This window comes from Rhinolophus sinicus, chromosome X, assembly GCF_036562045.2.
Source record: "Rhinolophus sinicus isolate RSC01 chromosome X, ASM3656204v1, whole genome shotgun sequence".
NCBI lineage: Eukaryota > Metazoa > Chordata > Mammalia > Chiroptera > Rhinolophidae > Rhinolophus > Rhinolophus sinicus.
In genome coordinates this window covers 47,680,720-47,700,558 of record NC_133768.1, presented here as the reverse complement: position 1 = coordinate 47,700,558, position 19,839 = coordinate 47,680,720, and the positions used below count along the sequence as shown (strand labels likewise).

At 38.5% G+C, this 19,839-nt stretch overlaps 1 protein-coding gene across 2 annotated transcripts; it reads left to right on the top strand.

Moving 5' to 3' along the window:
- Window positions 1–9,176: 9,176 nt before the first annotated feature.
- TAF9B (TATA-box binding protein associated factor 9b) lies at window positions 9,177–17,542 on the top strand. 2 transcript variants are annotated; one of them, XM_019713597.2, is made up of 7 exons: window positions 9,177–9,311; window positions 9,915–9,996; window positions 10,321–10,457; window positions 10,597–10,677; window positions 11,554–11,629; window positions 14,501–14,611; window positions 15,480–17,542. In XM_019713597.2, exons 1-7 carry the CDS (start codon window positions 9,261–9,263, stop codon window positions 15,641–15,643), a joined length of 702 nt encoding a protein of 233 aa, XP_019569156.1. In that variant the 5' UTR covers window positions 9,177–9,260; the 3' UTR covers window positions 15,644–17,542. The 2 variants fall into 2 exon arrangements, with proteins under 2 accessions (XP_019569156.1, XP_019569154.1); XM_019713595.2 differs by having other exon boundaries at window positions 10,543–10,677.
- The last annotated feature ends 2,297 nt before the right edge of the window (window positions 17,543–19,839 follow it).

The window sequence follows — 19,839 nt, the reverse complement described above, 5'->3', positions numbered from 1 at the left end:
AAATTCTAAATTTCTGTTCAACCAAAGACACCAAACTTTGAAACAATAAGTCACAGATTTAGAGAAAACAATTGTAATATAATACAGTTAAAGTATTGGTATACACAAAAGTTAAGGACTGAAAATCATCTAAAACAAAAAACAAGTAGCAAAACAGGTAAAGGATATGAGCAGTTTCCTGTTGCTATGATACCAAATTACCACAAACTTAATAGCTTAAAACAAGACAAAGGTATAATCTTATAGTTCTGGAGTCCATAAATCCAAAACCAGTTTTAGAGATTAGCTAGGAGGATCCAAGATGGCAGAACAGATAAACACTGTGCTTGCCTCATCCCATGAATACAGCAAAATTACAACTAAATTATTGGACAATCAATCTGGAAAACCATCTGAAGTGTAGCTGAACATAAGTTTTATAGCTAAGCATATAAAGAAGTCACATCAAGACTCGTAGGAGGGGAGGAGACGCATAATGAGCTAGCCCCACACCTCCGTGTGGCAGATAAAAACTGAAAGGCATATCTTGGCCACAAAGGTTCCCCAGGAAGGAGCAAGAGACCCCAAGCCCCCTTCCCCCACAGCACACACACACACACACACACACACACACACACACACACACACACCAGAGTAGAGTACTGGTGTCGGGAAAAGGAGCTCCCTCAATATCTGCCTGTGAAAAACAGTGGGGATTCCAACCATCTGGGTGGGATGGAAGGCGGCAGGAAACCCAGACATTCTCTTAAAGGGCCTGCTCACAGATTTGCTCACTAACAGGCACTTACCCTGGGCTCCAACAGAGGGACAGTAACTTGGGGGTACATCAGAGACATACAGGAGGCAGACTGAAGTGTGCTGCCTTGGCATGAGGGCTGGAGAACAGTCGCTATTTTCCCTGTGTGGGGTCCTCTTCCTACGCAGCTAGCAGGCAGGCACCATCTTTCCCGTGTGGAGCCCTCCCCTTATGCTTATGGCCAAAAGGAATCTGAATCTGATTGGCCTAGTGAGCTCCGCAGCTCTGTTCCACATCTCCACCCTGCCAACTCACTGAGAACCCGCCACACTCAATTCTGTACCACAAAGGCTTTATCGGTTTTATCCATGGCTGAACCTTTCTGTATCTGGCAACCAGCAGCAGGGTATTGTGCTGAGTGAAGTATGTCAGACAGAGCAAGACAGATGCAATGTGATTTCACTTACAGGTGGAATCTAAAGGACAAAATAAACAAACAAAACAGAAACACACTCATAAATACAGAGAACAATTTGATGGTTGCCAGTTGGGAGGGGGGTTGGAGGGGGGGATGAAAAACAGGAAGTGATTAAGAAGTACAAATTGGTTGTTACAAAGTAGTCATGGGGATGTGAGTTATAGCATAAGAAGAGTAGTCAATAATAGTCAATATAGTCAATAATATAGTAATAACTACGTATGGTGCAGATGGGTACTATATTTATCAGGGTAATAGATGGGAGTGGGTTGGAGGACAGGGTGAAAAAGGTGAATGGATTAAGAAGTACAAATAGATAGCTACAAAATAGTCATGGGGATGTAAAGCAAAGCATAGGAAATTATAGTCAATAATATGGTAATAGCTATGTAAAATGCCAGTTGAGTACTAGACTGACTAGTCGGGGGGATAACGTCTTAAATTATACAAATGTCTAACTACTATGCTATCCACCTGAAATTAGTACAAAACAATATTGAATATTAACTGCAATTGAAACATTTAAAAGGGGGGGGGGAAGCTGAAGGGAAATAAGAGGTTCAAATTTCCAGGTATAAAACAAATAACTCACGGAGATGTACTGTATAGAATGGGGAATATAGTCAATAATATTGTGATAGCATGGTACGGTGTCAGATGGTTGCTGGATTTATCATGGTGATCACTTGTTTAGGTTTATAAATGTTGAATGACTATGGTGTACACCTGAAACTTATATAATGTTGTATATTAGCTATATTTTTTCAATAAAAGTCTTAAAAAAAAAACAGTTTTAGTGAGCTGAAGTCAAGATGTTAGCAGACTGATTCCTTCTGGAGGTTCTAGGGAAGAAATCATTTGTATCTTCTAGAAGCCACCTGCATTCCTTGGCTCGTGACCCTTCCCTTGCATTACTCCAACCTCTTGCTTCCATCATCGCATATCCTTCTTCTCTCCTTATAGTCAAATCTTCCTCTACTTCCCTCTCATAAAGACACTTGTGATTGCATTTAGGTCCCACGTGGTAATCCAGGATAATCTCCCTATCTCACCATCCTTAAATTAATCAGGTCTGCAAAGTCCCTTTTGCCATATAAGGTAACATTCACAGGTTCTAGGGTTTATAAGGGATATATCTTTCATGGGGCCTTTATTCAACTTACCACAAACCAGCAATTCACAGATGAGGAAACAGACCATAAAACAAATGAAAAGATGTACAGCCCATTTCTTAATGCAATTGCAAATAATACAAACAAAATTACCATCTCACTCTCATCATAATGTCAAAATTTTTTAAGTCTGATAATAATATATATTGTCAAGGACATTTACCAAAAGGAACTATCATGCTGCTAGTAGTACTATAAATTGATACATCTAATTTGGAGAACAATTTGAAATATTTAGGAAATATGAAGATGTGCAAACCCTTTGGCCCAGCCATTCTACTTCTAGGTATGTATTAGAGGTGCACTGAATATTTTGACCAAACATAAAATAGCTGAGTATTAAAAGTCAGTATTTAGCCAAAGTTGAATATCCTCATCATAAAATGAAATATTGAGAAATTATTATATATCTGAAATTCTAACAAAAAATATCAAATCATTGTTAAAATTTTGTAATTTAAAATTTTTAGGCAGGCCTGGTGGCTCAGGTCATTGGAGTACCATGCTGTTAACGCTGAGGTCGCAGGTTTGACTCCCACATGGGCCAGTGAGCTGCGCCCTCTACAGCTAAACTTGTGAACAACAGCTCTCCCTGGAGCTGGGCTGCCGTGAGCAGCCAGAGGTTGGCGTGAGCTGCCGCAGGCTGCTGTGTGCTGTTGGGGGCTACTGTGTGCTGCCATGAGCAGCTGGCAGCCAGCATGAGCGGCTGTCTGTGAGCGGCCAACTGATGACTGGCAACCAACTGCCTGGTCGGGGGGAGGAACGCAAGGCTCATAATACCAGCATGGGCCAGGGAGCTGTGTCCTACACAACTAGACTGAGAAACAACAGCTTGAACCGGAGTGGAGGGGGGATGTGGAAGAAAGGGGAAAAAAAATTTTAATGAATGTCTTTTGGTAAAGTGTTACATATGTGGCATAAAGCATTAATGTAAGACAAAATGATTTAGTGACCCTAGGTGATTCAATTTAACTTCATAATAATTATAAAGAATCTGTTAAAATGTTCTGAATTGAAAAATCAGTTTTTTAATTATAACATTATAGTGTATGCCCAATAATTTCTCAACACTATCAGGTCATAAATTGTTCCTATGATCACTATACTGTATATTTTAAGTACTAAATAAGTCTCACTTTCAGCTGAGGTTTGCAGAGGAGCAAGATATGGCTTATTTGTGTTTTCATCATTGGGATGTTAGAGGCCTTTATGTATTCTAGATACTTCATCCAACAGCAGCATCATACACATTCTTCTCAAGCTCACATGGAACATTCACCAAGATAGACCACATTCTAGACCATAAAATACACCTTAACAAATTTAAAAGAATAGAAATCATACAAAGTATTCTCTCAGACCATAATGGAGTGAAACTAGAAATCAGTAACAGAAAGATAGCTGGAAAATCCCAAAATACTTGCAGATCAAACATACCTCTAAATAACACATGGGTAAAAATATCGATGCAATTGGGGTGGCCAGATGGCCCATTTGGTTAGAGCGCAAGCTCTTAACAACAGGGTTGCCGGTTCGATTCCCACGTGGGCCAGTGAGCTGCACCCTCCACAACTAGATTGAAGACAACAAGCTGCTTGTGGGCAGCCGGATGGAGTGCGAGGTCTTAACAACAAGGTTGCCGCTTCAATTCCAGAATGGGATGGTGGGCTGCACCCCCTGCAACTAGATTGAAAACAGCAACTGGACTTGGAAACTGAGTTGCGCCCTCCACAACTAGATTGAAGGACAACAACTTGACTTGGAGCTAATGGATCTTGGAAAACCACACTCTTCCCCAATATTCCCCAATTTTAAAAAAAAATCAATGCAATCCCTATCAAAATCTCAGAAGAATTTTTTGTAAACAATGACAATCTGTTCCTAAAATTTTTATGGAAATGCAGAAGACCAAAAATAGACAAAATGATTTTGAAAAAGAATAAAATTAGAGGACTCACACTTTCCAGTTTCAAAACTGACTACAAGCTACAATAACCAAGACAGCATGGTACTGGCATAAGGATAGACATATAGATGAATGGAACAAAATAGACAGTCCAAAAATAGACCCTTAACTTTATGGACAATTGATTTTTAACAAAGACACCAAGGCAAATCAATAAGGAAAATATTATTTTTCAACAAATGGGACAACTGGCTATCCAATTCATGCAACAAGATGAATTCAGACACTTGCCTCACAATACATATAAAAAACAGACTTAAATATGAGCTGAAACTATTAAAATTTTATTTAAAAACCATAGGAGAAAAATCTTCAAGACCATAGATTAAGAAAATCCTCTTTACATGTCACCAAATACACAATCTACTTTAAAAATTAGTAAGTTAGATTTCTCAAAATAAAAAATATTTTTGAACTTCACTAGACACCATTATGAAAAATGAAAACATAAGCCATAGACTGGGAGATAACATTTGCAAATCTTCTAAAGGACTTACATCCAGAATATATAAAGAACTCTAAAAACTGTATAATAAGAAAACAAACAATCCAATTCAACAATGAGCTAAAGAGACGAAGTAGAGACACTTCACCAAAGAGGATATATGGATAGCAAATGTCAATGCCTTCCAGACCAGAGTACCAGGAATGTACCTGTAGTTGAACAAGTGTATTACTTCTTATAGCAATGGAGAACGTATACCATGGGGAACTACAGGCAGTCTCAGTAAGTGAATATTAGAGGGTCTAAGGAAGAAGGCAGTCTAGATTGGGTGCTGTCAGAAAGTTGAGGCACCTCTATGATTGGGTATCACAATAAATCTTATCTATAGGGAAGGCAGACTTACAACAAGGATAAAGCTGTAATTGGTAAAAAAGTAGTAGCAGTTACTCATGATAATCTGAGTAAAGGGGATGTTTGGTATTCTATGGGTCACAGTGTTTTGTGTGCTTAGATAAAGCTATGAAGTGGCCTCTCTGTCTTACTTTATCATGGTCCTAGAGTAACTGTCTAATGTTTGTGTTCTTTGAGATTGTTTATGTCCAACAGGAGAATAATATAGCCTAGCTAGGAGCACCAGGCAAGCTTCTAACAACACTGAGGCCTAACTGTATTAGACCAGTTCCTAGATGTCAAAGGATGCTTTTATGTTGTTGTTGTCATTGTTCTAGTTCCCCCTTTTGTCCATAAAAATCCTGGATTTTCACCAGATTTTACTGATCAGGATCAGAAGAGTATCGATTAAACATAGTCTATAGTTGAACAAGAGTTAATCCTTTTTTCTCCTTTTGTTGCAGGATGTTATTGAACCACCTGACATAACAATGGCTGTGCAATAGCATTTAAGACTCTGGACAGGATACACCAGTCAAATTGTAACACAGATAATTATCAGAAGTAAAATGACTATTGGTCCTTGTAACAAATCTCAAAGCCATAGGCCAAAATTCTAAAACCCAGGCAATTAAAACATCCCAGAACCCAGCTGGGTCTCTTTTAGACCTAGCTTTTTATTTTAGGCAAGTGACAGGCTATTCTACTTGTCCTGTAATATTTATATAGGTACAACAATAACTATTTGCTAGCAAATTTTCCTTTGGCTATCCAAGAGGAAATCAAGGACTATATGACTGTCCATGATAACTCTAGATAATGAATTATACCAGTTTTTAAAATTATTACTGTAGATCACAGATGATCTGCTAGACAGATGGTAGTTGTCAATATCTGAAAATCTCTAACAATTTCTCCAAATACACAGAATAAGTTAGTGTGCAATAGACAGGGATAAGCCTAATGTCTACATAACAAGTAGTATCCTAGTGAAGCACAGATTATGTTGGATGTATAAGTATCATTTATTGCAACAGGAGTGAGTTAATTTTATGTCCAAGTGGGGTTTCTTTGCGGGGGGATGAAAATATTCTAAAATGTATGATGTAATGGTTGCACAACTCTGTGAATAGACTAAAACCATCCCTAAATTGTAAACCCTTAAGTTGGCAAACTGTACAGCATGTGAGTTATATATAAATAAAGCTGTTATTTTAAAATAATAATGAGGTGTTCTATAGGTATTGATATGGATGTTCTAAAGGCTGCAGGCAGTTCAGAGAAGTATTATTGAAAAAGAAACAAAAAGAGTAAAAGTATCCTACTGTACCATGGGCCAAAAGAAATATTTCATGGTGATTTTTTTATTAAATATAGGCAATAGATGATAGCTGTTTGTCTTATTGTATTTACATTTTCCTTTTTTAAAGTCTTAAATTTATGTATATTAAGAATACACAGGGGCCGGCCCGGTGGCTCAGGCGGTTAGAGCTCCGTGCTCCTAACTCCGAAGGCTGCCGGTTCGATTCCCACATGGGCCTGTGGGCTCTCAACCACAAGGTTGCCAGTTCAATTCCTCGAGTCCCGCAAGGGATGGTGGGCTCCGCCCCCTGCAACTAAGATTGAACATGGCACCTTGAGCTGAGCTGCCTCCCGGATGGCTCAGTTGGTTGGAGCGCGGGCTCTCAACCACAAGGTTGCCAATTCAATTCCTCGACTCCCGCAAGAGATGGTGGGCAGCGCCCCCTGCAACTAAAATTGAACACGGCACCTTGAGCTGAGCTGCCGCTGAGTTGGTTGGAGCCTGTCCTCTCAACCACAAGGTTGCCGGTTTGACTCCCGCAAGGGATGGTGGGCTGTGCCCCCGGCAACTAGCAACGGCAACTGGACCTGGAGCTGAGCTGTGCCCTCCACAACTAAGACTGAAAGAACAACAACTTGAAGCTGAACATAACCCCCCACAACTAAGATTGAAAGGACAACAATTTGACCATTGTTCCCCAATAAAGTCCTGTTCCCCTTCCCCAATAAAATCTTAAAAAAAAAAAAAAAATACACAATATGACCTACAAAATTTAAATATCCAAGAGTTAAAATAAATTGTTGTGACAGAGGACAGAAATATGAAAAACATAGTTATATTTTCTCACACATAATATTTAATTAGTCTTACTTTTATTACTAATTGCCACTGTTCACTAGTTCTATTGTTTGGTTTAAATAACAGCATGTGTGTAACAAAAGTAAATAATAAAGAAAAACACATAATTTAAAATGAATAATAATAAATAAAATGAACATCTATTTTTATATTAAAGCAATAATACACACATGAACAATTATTTATTATATATTATGAGTCTTTTCATCTGATACAGCTATGTCCCAGGTTGCTCTCTAAAAAATGGTCACCCCAATGGTGTAATACCATTCAGGTGGGAGAACAAGATATAATAATATTTGTAAATTACACAGACAAACTGGTAAACAGTGGTGCCTTCTGTGAAAAGAGAAATAAGTGGCTGGAACAAGCCAGAGGTTTTCTTTTGTTTTTTAAATATATTTTTAAAATGAGTACCTTGTGCATGTACTACCTATTCAAAAGGGAGAAAATCATTATTAGTCTTACACAGAGGTTGTCCATGGTGAGTTGGGAAATGTGTTTACAAAGCACAGGTTCCCACTGGAAACAGTATGTTAAGAACAGGAGGTTCTTGGGGAACCTACCCAAAGTTCAAGATGGGTGCCTGACGGATTACGGATTTAGATGAGTCCGATGAGGTATGCTTGTGTCAAAAACTGAAGGGCCCGCTAAGCTCCAGAAACCAGTATGAATTTTTGCATATGTGAAGGAAGCCATTATAGGGTTTTTAGGAAAGGAATATAATTGATGACTAAGAGATCCCTCTGGTCTGTGAAGAATGTGGGGGAGCACAATTTTGGGGACCTATTTTTGTAGTCTTGGTGAGTAAGGCTGTTGGCTTGGACTGTTAGCATTGTAGCACTGGATGGAGATGCAAAGACACAGACTTTGGGAGGTCGTCCTGACAGAACTTGCTGCTAGACTGAATGTGGATTGTAGGAGAAAGAGCACAGTACGGCTGACTGCTAGGGTGTCTTTCCTGGTATGGAGAATTCTAGCACTATGGTAGATTGAGGGGGAGTAAGAAAGAGTTCTCTTTGGGACACTTTAAGCCAGAGACAGTTAACTGATGCACGTTTTTCTTAAGTCATTCAGGCTGTTCTGTGGAGAGTGGGGATCGGAGGGCATCTGGGAGGCAAGTGAGGGCCCTGGGCGGGCCTCAGCAGGGACAGAGAGGAAACTACACAGGGTCAAAGGACAAGGCTGAAGGGGCTCCAGCAGAGAATCTTGCAGGTAGGTGGTCAAAGGCTTCAGCTTTTCATCGGTATGAAATGGGCAACCACGACAGGGCTTCAAGTGTGACCATAGCAGACCAAAGGCTTGCTGTGTGGAGAGTAGGATATAGGGTGGAGTTGCCAGATTTAGCCAATAAAAATACAGAATGCCCTGTTAAACTTGAACATCAGATAAACAAATCATTTTGTAGTGTTAAGTATACCCTGTGTACTGCTTGGGATATACTTATGCTAAAAATGTATTCGGTGTTGATCTGATATTCAAATTTAACTGTGTGTTCTGCTTTTAACCAGGCAACCCAACCATAGGGGCAGGTGGAGGCTGGGCCCCTGCAGGCATTCCACGGAGACCGAAAGGGCCAGAGTGGCAGGAGGGGAGGTGTGAGGAGAGGCCCCAGAGAAGACAAGGGTGGTCCCTTTGATGCCCTTTTCCAGAGAACAGCTCTGGAACACACGAGCTTCTCAGCTCTTCCAGGTGTTGGCCGAGGGCTTCTCTGGGAAGCATTTACCCGTACCTTCTAGTCCTCCGGAGCCGGCCAACTCCCCTTCAGCCTCCCCGGGGCCCGGTAGCGGCTGGGAAGAGGCGGCCTGAGGGGTGGCGCGTTAACCCCGCCTTCCGCACCCCGCAGGGGTGGAGCCTGAGCGAGGAGCCTGCGAGCAGCCTTCTCTCCCCGGATGAGTAGTGGCAGGAGAACATGGAGTCGGGCAAGATGGCGCCTCCCAAGAACGCTCCGAGAGATGCCTTGGTAAGTGCGAAGGATGAGCGGTGGGTCGTGAAGCTCGGCGCAGCCAGAGACCTGGGAGGCAGGCCCAGGCCTAGGGCCTGAGGATGGGCTCGCGTGCTGGCTTCAGCCCAACCGAGGCGGCAGGAAGAAGTGTGAGATTGGGGTGCCCTGGCTCCGGGGCGCTCTCCCGCCATCCCGGCAGCCCCGCCGGAGTGCGCAGGCCAACCGCCCGGGTTTGTCTCCTGGGCCTCGGGTCGCGGCCGCCTCGTCGTGTCGCCTGGTCTGCGAACCCTGACTCTCGCGTCCAGGATTCTGATGCTAGCTTTCCCCATCGCCACATCCAAAAATGACAACCAGCTGTAGCCACCCCTACCTCTGCTGGGAAAGCCAACCCGGGCCTCTTCGTCCCCGCCCCCATCCCCCGCGGAAAAAAAAAGTTTTCAGGAAAGAGGGTACGAAGGCATTTGGTGTGATCCTGACACTCACTTGGGAGGAAAAGGCTGAGTACAAGTTTGGAGCTTGTAGAAGGGGGACCCTGTATCATAAATATAAATACTACCTTCGGTCCAATCTTGATTTCCAGTACCTAGATTATGCATCTGGCCTTTTTATTTGAATCCACAGGTGATGGCGCAGATCCTGAAGGATATGGGAATCACTGAGTATGAGCCAAGGGTTATAAATCAAATGTTGGAATTTGCTTTCCGTAAGTTGATAACACCAAAAAATTTTTCCCTAACTTGTGAATTTGAAAAGATCCTTTTATTCTAAGAATATTTTCAACTAAATTACTTTAACAGTTAATATCTTAGAATTCAGCCTAAAGCAGTAAAATGGAGCTCAAGCTAAGGGACAACAGTATTTATACTGTGGTATTTTTTAAAAATTGATCATATACATAGGACAATTAGGTATTAGAACCAAAACTCATAAACTTTCTAGAAATTAATGGAACCTTCCATTAAGAAAAGTGGCCATAAATATTAAGCTGTTTCCATATGTTTAAGAAAATAATGTTTTGTTCTTAAAGGATATGTGACTACAATCCTGGATGATGCAAAAATTTATTCGAGCCATGCTAAGAAACCCAATGTAGATGCAGACGATGTGAGACTGGCAATCCAGTGCCGCGCTGACCAGTCCTTTACATCTCCTCCCCCGAGAGATGTGAGCAAACATTTATTTAAAGTTCATTTTATTTATAATTTTTCATTGTAGTTCTTATCAGTTTTTTGTTTTGTCTTGTTTTAAGTTTTTACTGGATATTGCAAGGCAGAAAAATCAAACCCCTTTACCTCTGATTAAGCCATATGCAGGACCCAGACTGCCTCCTGACAGATACTGCTTAACAGCTCCAAACTATAGGCTGAAGTCCTTAATTAAAAAGGTAAGAATTGTTAGTCAATTTAGCTTTTTAAAAAGGTGAGATGTGTTAGATAAATTTGTAAAGAACAAACGCCTGTAGATAGTGCAGTAGATTAAAGGCTAAGATAATTTACTAGGATATATATATATATATATATATATATATATATATATATATTTTTTTTTTTTTTTAATTTACTACCTCGAAAATACTGTGTCTGCAGTTAGCTGCTATGTTAAAATACAAAATATAAGACCTAAAATTTTTAGAGCTAAAAGGAACTTTAGTGTTCATGTAACCCAATGCTTATTTTTCACATCAGGAAAGTGAGCCTAAACTCATCCATGGAGTTCGTAGCAAAGCTAGGGCTGATTCCCAGGTTTCATAACTCCCAATCTTTCCACTTGAACATAGTTTTTTAGTGAAGCTCAATAACAGAGTAAATTATATACCATCAGAAATTAGACTTGCTTTCTGAAATATGACCCAAGGCTCTCCCACCACTGAAAAAGTGCTCCCCATATTGGGCTCCCTTTGTAGTCTGAAGTTCCACTATAAGAGAATTTATTTCTTCTTGGGTTAAGATGTTGACTAGTTAAGATTGAAAATGATAAGGAAGTTAGCTGTTATCTCCAAATAAGATTCTACCGTAACCTAAGTACTATACAGAATTCTGTGTGTGTGTGCACGCGCGCACACACTCATCTGTTTATATATATGTCTGTGAAAACCCTAGTTTAAATGTTGGATTCGGAACACTAATAGAACAAAAACAGGACATTCTTGCCATGGGTTATCCATTAATAATTAACATCAACAATCCTAATTTCATTCCTATTAACTTTAGGTGTCAAATCTGAACAACGTTAAAACTAATTTGTTTGTTAAATCCCATAGGGACCTAACCAAGGAAGACTAGTTCCACGGTTAAGTGTTGGTGCTGTTAGTAGCAGACCTACCACTCCTACTATAGGTAAGTGAGAGAGGGAAATGCCTTTTCTGGCTGGTAAAGAAGAAGTGCCTCAGCACTTGATTTTGAACTATAATCCAAGTCAAAAGGTGAGTCAGAAATTCCCATATGTGTGTTGACATTGATATATTATTCATCCTATAGTAAAGCTATAGACACATAGTATTTTATCAGATTTAAAAATGAGAAAGCTACAAGGAGTATAGATTTGGACATTACCCAGCATTGTTGCTGGTATAAAGCATGATACCAAAAACAGGAGTTTAAGCTCTGTTCTTTCTGCCTTCTATGCAAATGAAGTTGCAAAACACACTCATGGCAGTAGCCAATTTACCAGAAATTAAAGAAATTTCTGAATAAATTGGCAAGAGAATGCAGTCAGAAGAAAGTTTAAAATGTACAAAAAGCTTAAGGATATCAAAGAAAAAAAACCTGTTCTTTTTTAATATTAACCTTTTCAAAAGTAGTATTCATTACCCTATGTTGATCAGTGGGAGCCCCTTCATCTGTGCCTTCATCTGTGCCCCTGTCTCCATCATTCTTTGAGCATTTCTTACTTTCTGGAACAAGGTATTCCAAATTTACCTTACATATTTTTTTCTTATTAAATTTATTGGGGTGACATTGGTTAGTAAAATTATACAGGTTTCAAGTGTACATTTTTATATCACCATATGTTTGACCCCCTTTTCCTTCTACCATCCCCCCTTACCCTCTGGTAACTTATATTTTCACCCCAGTCCCAGAATCAGCCATTTCTCCAAAGAGCCCTGGTTCCTTTTAGTGGAGAATGGTATTTAGAAACCATTATTTGTGTCTTTTTAATGTCATTGTTTAGGTTAATAAGGAGAACATAAATAATGGATTTAGATTTCCTGATTTTTTATCCTATATTCCTGCTGGATGTCTTTTATAGTCAAAGTATTTTCAGAAAAACAAAAACAAAAACAAAACCCTTCTCTTTGACCAGTATTGTTTTTTGGCTCTTGTTGCTTATAACTTGAATCCTGTAGATGTCATGTAGGCCTAGTGTAAGCATTTGATTTTTGAGGTGTGTAGATAATCTCTTCATATTCTTAGGATGTGAATTTACATTCCAGCATTTTTAAACCAGCCTGGTATAGTATTACTTGTATACTTCTAATTACCTGCATGTGACATTTGTGGACAGAAATTTGCATATATGATTTGTGTAACTTTTGATCATATACTGTTTATCTGTGGATTCATATTACTTAAGTGAATACCAATTTTTTTTAAACTCTAGGCTATGGTAATCAGTTACACATGTTGGCAAGTTAACCAATTTTAGTTATCAATTGTGATTTTTATTTATAGTTAGATATTTATTATACATGTTTTAGAGATTTTTAAAATCTAGAGTTGAGGGAGCTGCTGAACACTACTATTAAACATAAAAGTTTTTAACTTCAAAAAAATTCAATGAGTTTTATAAAGCATAAGACCTAAGCATCTATTCTGTTCAATTTTAAAACCTAAACTCCATACTTACTTAAATGTTAACAATACCTTAGGGTAATGGCCAAGAAAACATCTACCTACTATGAATTTTCTTGACAAAATAAAATACTTATATTTGCTTCATTAACCTTCACCAAATTCTTTGGACCATTTCTTAATACAGGAAAACCTTGCCTAGGGATGGAGATATACAAAGATATACCTTTGTAAGAAAAAGCACTAGAACCCAGATTCCTGTATACCTTTGGTCTTTCTTTCCCCATGTAGGCTTTCTTCTCCTTTGTCCTTGGAGATGATGATAGTTGTAGTTTCTTTCAGTAACTCTCTCCCCTGGGAAGACTGCTGGTTCCAGGGGGAAGGGATCTATGGAAAGCCTGAATCCCCAAAGGAAAAACTAGGAACAGACACATTTCCATAAATGCATTTTTGAGAGCTGCAAAGACGTTAGTATACATACTGAGTCTGAGTCTTGCAAAATTCATTCATCAAGCAAACATTTGAGTGCCTGTTAGGAGCAAAGCACAAAAGCCATGTGCTCAAGGATGAAAAAAGGTTAGCTGAGGCTTGTAATTTATCAAACGAGATAAGACACTAATAATAAGGCTCCTATAATGTATTAAAGGAGTTTCAGAGGCAGGCAATCCCTTCTAAATAAATAAAAAATTTTACAAAATGGGGTGGTATTTTGAGTTGTACCTTGGAATAATGTGTGGAATTAAGGGGGCGGGGGATGGACTAAATTATCTCCAAGATCCTTTCCTGCTTAATAAAATTTCAATATAGAAAAGGAATATGATTTTTGTGTCCAACTAGGGACCCCAAAGGGTGTATTTGATAGTCTTTTGTTAGATGCATGTTGATTTAGCTTCATGGACCTAGTAGACATTTTCTTATTCTCAGCAAGTGAGAGATTAAAAGTGCCACCTAAGGGAATAGAAAACTTGGGTCTTTACTCTGCTAGATTATTTAAACGCTCAACTTCATGACGTCATTTAGCTAAAATTCAGTGCCAGTCGCTGTTTGAAGAGCTTTACAAGAATTCTATGAAGTAGATACTGTTGTCCCCATTTGACAGATGAGAAAACTGAGGTACAAAAATTAAATAACTTTCCCAAGGACACTCAGGTAGTACGTGATAAAATTTGCATTCAGACACAAGCAGGTAGGCTCCAGAGCCTACATTCTTAACCATTATACTATCCTGAAGTTTTAGCATCTAAACTATTAAACTTGTAAACATTTTTTAAGTTTGCTTTTATTGCAAATGATTTTTTCTCACCTTTCATTAGTTCCCTGTGCTTTGAAGGTAGTTTTTGGTAAGCTAAGAAGGGCAGAAAATGAACCTGGATAATAAGTCATCTAACTAATATGATCTGTTAATTACAACTACAGCAACCCCACAAACAGTGTCTGTCCCAAATAAAGTTGCACCTCCAGCGTCAGTGACAAGCCAAAGATTTACGGTGCAGATTCCACCTTCTCAGTCCACACCTGTTAAACCAGGTAATGTGATGGGCAGGCAGGGGGTGGGGGATGTTGTAAGCGGTTCTTTTAAAATATTTTTTCTGATTTACAATTTGTGAATAATTTGTGATTATAGAAGTTTGTGTTCCTATAGCAAGAGTTAAATTGCTTTAATATCATAACAGGAAGTGATGCTGCAAATCTTCAGGGGGGTGGGTCTATGGCTCCACTAAAATTATATGAAATTTTACATACATGTAATGTTTGGGGGTGGAGAACATTCAGTGTGATCATCAGATTCTTGAAAAACACTGTGAACCAAAATAAGTTAGGGTCCACAAATCTAAGACATCTTCAGAGAAAAGCACTTAGGGTTAAAGCTCAAGAAAATAATACAACTTAGTGTACATCAAATGAAAATTGTACCTTTAGTCACTTCATGGAAAGAGACATATAAAGTTGGAATGATATAAGTAGAATTCTGTTATAGCATAGTTTATTAATGTATATGTTTAGATTTCACATCTGAAACTTAACCACTCACAGTAAACTACTTACATGAAATACAGGCCTATAAGGGAAGCATGATTTCTGACCTTGAACATTAGTATATGCCATGATGAATCCAGTTCACTGCTTCCCATGACTAAGTACTAAGTGTGAAATTTTAGGTAAAGTTCAAAAACAAAAAACAGAACTGTAACCTTGTACTAGATACTAATTTAAGTATTAAAAAATTTAATTCAACTTTTAATGCAGTATAATTACCTGAGTTTCTTCTATGATGTAGTTGCACTTCATGCTATTGAAATTATTAGAATTACATTCAGCTTTGTTGAATACTTTTTACCATGTTTCTAATTCTGGGTAATTCATAGTTTGGGGGTGTTTTCTTCTCTGTTTACAGTACCCGCAACAACTGCAGTTCAAAATGTTCTGATTAATCCTTCAATGATTGGGCCCAAAAATATTCTTATTACCACCAACATGGTTTCATCACAGAACACAGCCAGTGAATCAAACCCATTGAAGAGAAAACATGAAGATGATGATGACAATGATACTATGTAAGGAATATAGTCTAGTCTAGATGCATTTCAAATGTGTAGTGGTTTTGAGCCCGGTATACTGAACTAGAACATTCTAGATCTTCTCAAGTTTTATCTTAGAAAACTTAAATGTAGTTGAAATATTTTTCACATTAGTTTAAACTCTTAGATTTCATAAGTAAGGGTGCCAATGTTTTTTCATTAGGCTTCAAGATAAAAAGTGAAGCTCTTGTTACTTAATAGTTTCACTAATGTTGAGTCCTACTGTGGCAATTCTATTTTTGGAAGCAGTTTTCTGCCATGTATCACTGACAGCAGCACTTAATTTTCAGTTTCTACAGCCTGATCAGTGGAACTAATCTTTAACAGCATAGTTTCTAATCTACATTTAAATACTTTCTTTTGTAAGGTAATACTCACGTTTATTGTCACCAACTTTTTGACCAAATTTCTCAATTTAGGAAACATTTTTGGAGAGGATGGATTTAGAAGAATTCTAAATCCATTTTGAATGTATTTAACTGGTTTCTTGGTATTCGCTAACCTACCTCCTCAATCCCATTTCTAGATCCCATTTGTTTTCTATAGCATCTCTTCCCCATAGGTCTAAGTTTCTCTCCCTTGCTCTTAAATTTAAAAGGCCAAAACTGGAATTTTTAAAATATCATTCCTGATAATACAGCTTAGTGTCATTTTCGTATTTTTAAAACTTGCTTTACATGTCTGATATTTTTCAGTTCACTTTAACCTGAAGATTTGCATTTGTTTTTCCCCTCCATACCAGAGCAGTTGAGTTTTATCCCTTCCCTTTTATGTCCAGCAAGCTTTACTCTGCTTTTGAGAAGTAGTTTTGGGTCTGTTAACATTCAGTTTCAGTCTTATATTCCAAGTTGACAATGCTACCAGACTTCACATTTCTAAATTTAACATAGATGATGCTATAGCTTAAAATCTGACTTGATAAGTGATAATTATATTTACACTGGACCTAGGCAAAACCACTGAAGAGCAAGTGTTTTCTTCCTTTCTACCACATGCATATATGCTTTGATCACTACTGCTTGAACCCTCCTCCTATTGGTACAATTCAGATCATTTTTCTGGCTAGTTTCTGAGGATGTCACACTGAAGATAGGATCAAACCTGAAAGTTTTCTAATGGTTTTCCTTCCTCTAGAACGCCAACAACAAAAACAAATTAGTGTGATGTGACTTGCACTTACGTGTACTCTGCCTAGGTTTACCACTAATGTTGTAATGTTACTACACACTTTTCTCTTTTTTCCATTTATGCACATCTAAACATCTTACTGTGAAGATTGCAAAGATTTCAAAAATATAAATAGGCTTGTGCAGTTTTTAAGTAAGTTTGACATATTCAACATAGGAATACTTGCAAAATTTTCTAAAATGAATATTCATATCATAATTTAGAACTTATAGCCAAGGATCCTCAAAACTTAAAATACAAGTTAAGTTTCACCTTAGGATGGTGCTTGATACATCCAACAGAAATTGTCCAGTAATGGAAGAAAAGTCTCATCACAGTTTGTTTTTGGATGTTAGGAAAAGGTGGTATCAAACTGATAAAAACAGATCTGATCGATGTCATAGGAGAGAAATGTTCATTATATATAGCATAGGATATCATTACTTGAATGTTCTCAGGGAGGCAGCATGTCTAAGGCCTAGGTTCTAGTCCTGGCTCTTATCATTTACCAACTGTGTGACCTTACTTCACCTCTGAGCCTTGTTCTCCTCACTAGTAATAGGAAAATAACACCGACCCTGCCTACCTCACAGGGATGTTGTGAGGGTTTAATTGGTGTATGTGAAAGTTCTTTCAAAATTGTAAAATGCTATATAACTAAGAAATTGTTAACGTATTTGTTCCGAGATTAATAAAAAAAATTGAACTTATAGTTTATCTTTCATTTTTCACTTGAGATTCAAGAAGATAAACAAGGCCCAGTAATTCTGAGGTCCAAAAAGCAACTAAGATTTTTTAATGAATTATTTGTAAATCAGGGACTTGCTTACTTTTGTTTAGAATCAGCTTTTGACTCATCATAGTGAAACAAAATAAAAAATGAAATATGGGTTTAAATCTATTAAAAACATAACATGCTCTGTCTTTAGTGAGAATCTGTAGATACTGAGATTATAATCTGAGTGTTCACTTACTAAGTCAGCCAGTGAGTGGTTTGCTCTTTCAGATGAAGATTGCTTTACCTTGCCAACTTCCCTTCCCTAACTATGTCCACCTAATCTAACTTCAAGAATGATTTAAGGTTGGGGGGCGGACAGGTGGCTCAGTTGGTTAGACCACGAGCTCTGGGCAACGGGGCTGCCAGCTTGATTCCTACATGGGCCAGCAAGCTGCACCCTCTGCGACTAGAATAAAGTCAATGAGCTGCCACCCAGCTCCCTGGTGGCCAGATGGCTCAGTTGGTTGGAGCACGCACGGGCTCTCAACCACAAGGTTGCCAGTTCGACTCCCACAAGGGGTGGTGGGCTGTTCCCTCTGCAACTAACAACAGCAACTCGACCTGGACCTGGAGTTGAGCTGTAATGTACCCTCCACAACTAAGATTGATAGGACAACTTGACTTGGGAAAAGTCCTGGAAGTACACACTGTTCCCCAATAAAGTCCTGTTCCCCTTCCCCAATAAAATCTTAAAAAGAAAAAAAAATGACTTAAGGCAGCTGTTGTCCTCCAGCTTCCCAGAGAAATTTTTAAAAAGACATACGGGTGGTAATTGGGGTGAGGACATTGTTGTCCCAAGTTCTTCCTTTAACAAGGAGGAAACAAGTATCTTTGAATATAGGAATATAGTCAGCATGCAGGAGAATGGAAGATGTAATGCACACTGTGGTCTAAGGAGTCCAGAGTGAAGGGAAATAGGAGGTAGGGAAGAAAACACTAATCAGAACAGCAGGTACAAAGCAGTGTGCAATACACCACCATACATATTTTAATATATGTATATATACACACACGTGGCTATGCTTTTCATATGCATTAAGTAGCTCCACAGTGAAGGAAACCGGCCTTAGAGTGTTTCTTCTAAGGAGGGATCCTGGCAGCTAGGGGACTGCGGTAGGAAGGAATCTTCTCATTGTGTAAGGAATCTTACTGACTTTATTATGTGCTAACTGCGAGTTTTGGACATAAAAAGGAAAAGGGAAGCAGAAACCCGAGCTAAAGAGATTTAGTTTATGACATGATTTTTTTTCCCTATATGTAGGCATATATTGTCGGGGGGTTAAAAGTGAATGTGCTACACTTAAGCCTAAACCTTTGCAATGTTTTATCAATAATTCATAATTCTGTATTAAGTCAGGAAGCACATCCTTGTACTATTCCAGTTTATATACTCATAAACTATTACATATTATTCCTCTCAACTAGGTTGTAGATTCCTTTAGTACATCAGTGCTATCTTACATACCCTCCATTATGTCCTAAGCATATAGCAGTTACTCAAATATTTGGCTCTTTGCATCTCCCCATTCATTCTCTGGATTAATGACCCAAATAAATGGTAAAGACTCGAGAAGCAGAGTCTAGTAGGAAGTATTTAAAAGGTACAATCAGGGATTGACGGATGGATGAATTGGCAGTTGTAGAGTCTAAGTGCTAGGTTTATGGGTGTTTACAATTTTTTTCGGTTCCTCTATACATTTGAAATAATAAAGTATGGGGAAAGGTTATCAGAAGGTGGGGAAAGTCATCAGTATGCTAAAGTTCTGGCCCAACTGTGACATTCATTTGCTGGATTTATGGGTAGCATCTCTGGGTGTCATCTACAAAAAGATTGGACTAGAATTTGATTCCCAAACCAGGGTATAGCATACCATTAGAGGTGTGCAGAAACATGATGCATTTTAAAATTAACTACAATTATGGGGACAGAATTAAAATACAAATGATTTTTAAAGAAAAAATGTGAGCCCCAAAATTTTGTTTTGTTTAAAGCAGCCAAAATTTTCTTTTGCTGTTTTCTTTAGGGTTAAGCAAAAAGTCCTACTCTAGAAGTACCACTTCAGGGAGTGAGGCACAATGAAAAAGCACCAGGCTTTGGAGTCAAACAAACCTGGACTTGAATCACTGCTGTTACTCACTAGGTCTGTGATCCTGTCCAAGAGTCCAACTATTTCTTTTCTTTATCCATAAAGGTGAAATACAAATCTAATATGTAAAATGCCCAATAGAGA